At 46.4% G+C, this 6,967-nt stretch overlaps 1 protein-coding gene across 1 annotated transcript; it reads right to left on the bottom strand.

Annotated features, from left to right (window-relative positions):
• Window positions 1-1,353: 1,353 nt before the first annotated feature.
• Window positions 1,354-5,973, bottom strand: LOC148183079 (uncharacterized). The gene has a single exon (XM_088062885.1). The coding sequence runs from the start codon at window positions 3,931-3,933 to the stop codon at window positions 1,963-1,965; it is 1,971 nt and encodes a 656-aa protein (XP_087919011.1). The 5' UTR covers window positions 3,934-5,973; the 3' UTR covers window positions 1,354-1,962.
• Between the last annotated feature and the right edge of the window lie 994 nt (window positions 5,974-6,967).

Genomic DNA, 6,967 nt, shown 5'->3' on the forward strand with positions numbered 1-6,967 from the left:
ACCTTCTCCTTCAGTGGCCTCTGCGACCTGTCGTGTGGGGCTCCATACAGCTGCTTTCCACTTCCGGTTCATCCCTATGATGCGACAGGAACCATCAGTGAAAAGAGCGTAGCATGTTTCTTCTGCGGGCAGCTGGTTATATGGTGGAGCTTCTTCAGCCCTTGTCACTTCCTCTTGTTCTTCATCTGTGAGACCAAAATTTTCACCTTCAGGCCAGTTTGTAATTATCTCCAAAATCCCAGGGCGATTCAGTTTACCAATACGGGCGCGCTGCGTGATGAGGGCAATCCACTTGCTCCATGTGGCACTGGTTGCATGATGGGTGGAAGGAACCTTTCCCTTGAACATCCATCCTAGCACTGGCAGTCGGGGTGCTAGGAGGAGTTGTGCTTCAGTGCCAATCACTTCAGAGGCAGCTTGGACTCCTTCATAGGCTGCTAAAATTTCTTTTTCTGTTGGGGTGTAGTGGGCTTCGGACCCTCTGTAGCTTCTACTCCAAAATCCTAATGGTCGGCCTCGAGTCTCCCCAGGCACTTTCTGCCAAAGGCTCCAGGACAAGCCATTGTTCCCGGCTGCAGAGTAGAGCACGTTCTTCACATCTGGTCCTGTTCTGACTGGGCCAAGGGCTACTGCATGGGCGATCTCCTGTTTGATCTGAGCAAAGGCTTGCTGCTGCTCAGGGCCCCAGTGGAAATTATTCTTCTTCCAAGTGACCAGGTAAAGAGGGCTCACAACCTGACTGTATTCAGGAATATGCATTCTCCAAAACCCTATGGCACCTAAGAAAGCTTGCGTTTCCTTCTTATTGGTTGGTGGAGACATTGCAGAGATTTTGTTGATGACATCAGTAGGAATCTGACGCCGTCCATCTTGCCACTTTACCCCCAGGAACTGGATCTCATGAGCTGGTCCCTTAACTTTGCTCTTCTTGATGGCAAAACCAGCTTCCAGGAGGATCTGGATGATTTCCTTTCCTTTCTCAAACACTTCCACTGCTGTGTTCCCCCACACAATGATGTCATCTATGTACTGTAGATGTTCTGGAGCCTCACCCTTTTCCAGGGCAGCCTGGATCAGTCCATGGCAAATGGTGGGGCTGTGCTTCCACCCCTGGGGCAGTCGGTTCCAGGTGTACTGCACTCCCCTCCAGGTGAAGGCAAACTGAGGCCTGCATTCTGCTGCCAGGGGAATGGAGAAAAATGCATTAGCAATGTCAATAGTGGCATACCACTTCGCTGCCTTGGACTCTAGCTCGTACTGGAGCTCCAGCATGTCTGGCACGGCAGCGCTCAGCGGTGGAGTCACTTCATTCAATGCACGATAGTCCACAGTCAATCTCCATTCTCCTTCAGATTTACGCACAGGCCAGATGGGGCTGTTGAAGGGTGAGTGGGTTTTGCTGACCACCCCTTGGCTCTCCAGCTCTCTGATCATCTTGTGGATGGGGATCACAGCATCTCGAGTTGTTCTATATTGTCGGCGGTGCACCGTCGAGGTGGCAATTGGTACTTGTTGTTCTTGCACCTTCAGAAGTCCTACTGTAGATGGATTCTCGGACAGTCCAGGCAAGGTGTTCAGTTGCTGGACACCCTCTGTCTCCACAGCTGCTATCCCAAATGCCCACCTGAATCCTTTTGGGTCTTTGAAATACCCACTTCGGAGGTAATCTATGCCCAAAATGCATGGGGCCTCTGGGCCTGTCACAATGGGGTGTTTCTTCCACTCATTTCCCGTCAGGCTCACGTCTGCTTCCACCAAGGTAAAATCCTGTGATCCCCCTGTCACGCCAGCAATAGAAACAGATTCTGCCCCTACATGTCTTGATGGGATTAGCGTGCACTGTGCACCGGTGTCAACCAAGGCCTCATATCTTTGTGGTTCTGATGTGCCAGGCCAACGAATCCACACAGTCCAAAAAACACGATTTTCCCTAGCCTCTACCTGGCTAGAGGCAGGGCCCCTCTAAGCCTGGTTATCCTTCTTTCCTTTGGTATATGTCTTGGATGTTCCTTCAAGGGGATCGGACATGTCATCATCATCATACCTGGCAGTTTGGCTACGGGCAACTGGAGCTGCTTCCCTTTTGGTGGAACTTCCTTTGTGACTCTTCTCCTCCTTCAATTCACGCACCCGTTGTGCCAGAGCTGCAGTAGATTTCCCATCCCATCTCCTCATGTTCTCTCCGCAATCACGCAGGAAGAACCACAGCTCAGCTCGTGGGGTATACCTTCTCTCCCGATCGGGGGAACATCTGTGTTGAGTGCCAGGACCTCTGATCTGTACTGCTGAGATTTGGAGAAGGTCCTCTTTAATCTCATCTCTAAGTTTCTTGTGATTCTCCTCTATCTTATCCTCTAATTTCTGCAGACGTGTTTCCACAGCTGCAATTCTTGCATGTGTGGGGCCATGCACGGCATCTGCGTATGCTCGAAGCTTCTTCGCCATATCCAGCACGGTCTCCTCCCTTTCATCCCATTTCATCATTGCTAAAGCAGATGCATATTCTTGTGGCCCAAGTCGTACCAATTTTCGCCACATCACGGATGTACATGGCACCAAGTCTGGATTCTTAGTTGGTATGTCATCTGAAAAAACACTCTCTGCCACTGCCATTTCTCTCAGGCGTTGGATCCCTTGTTCGATGGTTTTCCACTGCGTTTGCTGCATGTAGAGATCATCTACACACAGATATCTTTGGGCTACACTTTCAAGGACCCGTGCCCAGAGACTGCGAGGGTTAGCCCCCCTCATCATCCCCTGGTCGATAACCGGATCATGTGACAGGGATCCCAGATGCCTCGCTTCAGTGCCATCTAGAACTGTAGCTTCACCTGCGGCGTCCCACAGACGGACTAACCAACTAATTATAGATTCATCAGGTCGTCGAGTGTAGTCCTTCCTCAGGCCACGAAGATCTTTCAGAGAAAAAGACTCAATATTAGCTTCTGATCTTGTTCCAGTTGCTTTGACTCTTGGTTTTGTGTCAGGAGGTGTTGAGGGTCCTTCTCCTGCATCATCATCATCATCATCCACTGGTCGATCGGTTTTATCTGTGCACTTTCCACTACTTGTGCTAGTAGCAACAGCCATTGGTTGAGGCTTGCTGTCCGGTTTAGCTACCAGCTTTGTAACTGGGAGGTTGGCTGCAGCCTGAGTAATTGGGGTAGCTGTTGATTTACCTCCCTGTCCCCTTCCTTCTGTTTGCTGCCCTACAGTATCTAGCAATGTACGGTACACATATGCCAGGGCCCAGCTTACTGCAATGATCTTTTTTTCTTTGGAATTATCCTGACACTTCTCTTTCAGATATTTCCCCACCTCAGCTGGATTCAGAATTTGTTCATGTGGAAAGTCCCAAACTACAGGGTCAGAAAATTCCTTCAGGATTTGGCCCATATCCTCCCATTCTCCACCCCACTCAGGACTTTCCATGCTTGGTTCAGGGGTTTCATCAGTCCCTCTAGAAATCTCAGCCCTCATTCTAGAGAGGCTGGAGACTGTATAGAGGAAACTTACCAGATTAAATGCCAGAAAGATGGTCTCTTTAACATTCAGGGGAAACTGAACACTCGCCAATAATGATGTAACCGATTCAGAGGAGAAGAAGGAAAGGAAAGGTTGAAAAGCCTCATTCCCTGCTCCTCCTCTAACAAACTGGGTGCATAACCATACCCATGAATCCTTTATATTTGGAACAGACTGCAGCACCTGAATAAACTTCTTGGAAATCATAATCACTAGGCCCAGCCCAATAGCTATTCTAATCCGTGCCCCTCTACTGTAAAAGCTATGTGTTAGGGACAATACCGGGGCTAGTTGTGGATAAGAAAATAAACCAAGGGACCATAAAGGTATTAAAACCTCAAAAAAGCCTAGCGACCAGAAACACATGAAGGCCTGCACCCCAAAAGACATTATTAATTCAAGCAGCATGGCTGGATGGCTAGGGACTGCTTTATCTTATCCCAATAGAAAGTAATTGCCACTTCAGTACAATCAGTACAGGGTTTTTCCACTCTCTCGTGCCACGTGCTGGGCGCCAATGAATGTATTTGTCCTGGTTTAGGGCAAAATTTGGGAGAAAACCTCCAGTGGGGCTCCCCCCGGGAAGCAAACCCACATGGCCCTTTTTTTCCCACCCCCAACCGGTTCGGGAAGAGATTTCTCTGAGAGAAGTGGAAAAAACCTGTTTATTTCACAGGCACAGCACTACCCAGCACAAAAATGAACGATATCAAATTACAAAACCTCTCGCCGTTCAGAAGAGATGACAAACTTCAGAGGGTCTCTTTCCTGTGGGTGTTCGCTCTGTTATCAGTCCCTCTGGCGCTGGAAAATGCTGCTGCCCAGGCTGGGCTCCTGGTAGTCCACGGGTGCAAGCTCCCGGTGCTCCCCCAAGTCCCCAGTCCAGAGCAGGTTCGATTCGTTTCAAAAAAGGGAAAGAAAACAGTCCAGGAAGACCTCTCTGCTCCGGCTAGTTGGAAAGCCAAGGCGATCTGTGTCTTGTTGTCTCTCTGTGCTGTAGTCAAAACTCCCGATGCGGGGGGGAGCAAGTACAGTCTCTGATAACAGACTCGGTGCTTCTTTTCCACTCACTTTTACTCTGAGATGGAATTTTAAGAATACAAAACCTGTGTCTGGGTTAGGTGGACGAATGGGGATACCATTTAACATCATAATCAACCCAGGACAAGCATGGATGGATGACATCAAGGAAATTCTAAAGATTTTATTCTTGTTGCTCAGTTTGGTTGTGTTTTTACACCAAGGAGTGTGTGAAGCAGGTACTCCAGCAATGGAGTTAGGATTTATGCGTTGGACAAAATGGTTACAGGTGAAATTCTATGGAAAAACAGATCTCTACAAGAGTCTCCCATGAGGCTGGACTCCCATATCCCTGCTGCAGAGAGGAAAATGAAAAAAAATCGCCCTCTCTTTCTGCTTTGACTTGTCCTTAGAGACAGTTTTTCCCCCCTTTCTAGACAGTTTGGTTACTCCAAGAGCATTCTGATACCTTCAATCTCTTAAAAGCAGTAAACTATTTTCATTTAAATGTCACCTAAATGTCATCTGGATCAAATTTAAATTTGCAGGACACAATGTCACTCCACACTGTATTAAGTCCACTGTTGATGGAAGCTACCCCCAGTGACACACGTGCCATGTAGATGGTCCTCCTGACCCCACTGAGCTGGGACATGTCTTCAGTCTTGACCATCCTACCATCTACTCATGGGATCTGCCAAAGAGCATAGAGACACTTTACCAGTTTCTTCCAAGTAATAAAGTAGTGTAACCTGGCCTTAGTGCAACAATTGAAAGTCACACCCCAGATCTAATGAACCTGAAATAGCTATAGACAAAGTTTTAACAGCTTAAATATCAGTTTAACAAGTGTGGAGAAGTAAAATATTTCCTGCGCAAGCTTGTACTTCAGATAAAATTATATTTCCAGGACAGGTAAAAAACCAGAAACCACATATTTGGACATGGCATTAAAAGGAGAGGTTCTTTGGCCATATCCCAAATGTAAATAGCGTTTGGGCTCCTTGAAGAACCAACTCAGCAGCAAACACTGCAGGGCCTAAAGGAAGCCCTTCACATCCAGGATGAGCAGCTGAGCTCCTTCTGTGAAATACAGGGAATTATTAAGCCCAAAGCTGGACAAAGAGTCACCATAGGTGGCTGAAGCCACTTAGAGGCTTAGAAAAATGAGCTTTTTAAGAAGATTCTGTCTCAAATCCTGCTCCCCTTTGGATACTTCCGGCCTAGCAGTTTTGCTGTAGCAGTGCAGACCCTTCCACTCAACAGTAGGACAGCTGATGTGAGCCTTGCTTTGCTCAGTTACCTTCCATTCATCCTTCAGAAACAGTCTGTGGCTCTTGGTTTATTTGTGACCAAGAAATGAAATAAAATAAATAAAATAAATAAAATAAATAAAACAAATAAATAATAATTGTAATTTAAAGAAAAAAAGAGCTGGCAGGCTAAAAGGCTCAAGGACATGACTGAAAACAGGCTGGGGAACCTACCTAATGTAGTTTGGTTTGAGAATGGCAGAGACAACTGTGAGAGCAAGTTATAATAGACAGAGATCAAAAGAGGATAAACAAGCACAGCAAGTACAGGTATCAGATTGTAATTCAAGATTAGTTTTGGGGACATAATGGACTACTGTTATTAGTTTCATGCAGGTGTTAGAGACACCTTCTGCATTCCAGAACAGATTCTGTACCAAGGGCTTTAAAAATCTTTAATCCTCCTCATAGTCATTTTGTTTAGGTCACAGAAATCACTTTAAAGTCAGCAAGGAAAAAACACCGTGCTGTCTTCCAGTGACTAAATGGGGCATACCCTAGTGCTGTCAGCAAGATTGAATGTAGCCTCTGTGTTTTCAGAGACCATAAATCCCTTTATTGGCACAGATTACCAACGTGATTGCTTGCATACAGATTAATGCAGCAGCATGAGTCCTCTGGGTGACTGCTGCGCATGGAAACCAGGAGAAGGGAATTTATTTGCTCAGAAGCTTGAGATATGTATCTATCAATCACCAAGGAAAAAACATTTCATGAACTTAATTCCAAAAATATCTCTGTATACAAAGAACAGAGCTGAGAAAACTACCCAGATTAAAAGACAGAAGGAAACAGCTCTGTAGCTGCATACATGAAAATGCAAAGTTGTGCCAGCTAGCCAGGGACCATATGCTGTGACACCACATCTGAGGTCTCCCCTTCAGCTGTGGGATTTCCTAACCTATCTCACTCCAACAGTAAGCAATAAAAGGGAGAGCATGGCTGAAAGAGGAGAGCTAACACATGAAACAATCATTCATCTTCTTGAGAGCCTCAGCAAATTATTTCCATTTCTAATTCATTACTAAATACGGTGAATTGAGGAGAGGTTGTGAAGCCTTTCTCATGGCAGGGAAGATGAAGAAGCCCCTTCACTATTTGAATTAAGA

This window comes from Pseudopodoces humilis, chromosome 15 (genome assembly GCF_049639895.1).
Source record: "Pseudopodoces humilis isolate 2021_Gansu_Grassland_sample_001 chromosome 15, ASM4963989v1, whole genome shotgun sequence".
Taxonomy (NCBI): Eukaryota; Metazoa; Chordata; class Aves; order Passeriformes; family Paridae; genus Pseudopodoces; species Pseudopodoces humilis.

Bases quoted from the DNA above. Each gene is read 5' to 3' on its own strand.
- LOC148183079 (XM_088062885.1), bottom strand. From the start codon at position 3,933: ATGCTGCTTGAATTAATAATGTCTTTTGGGGTGCAGGCCTTCATGTGT.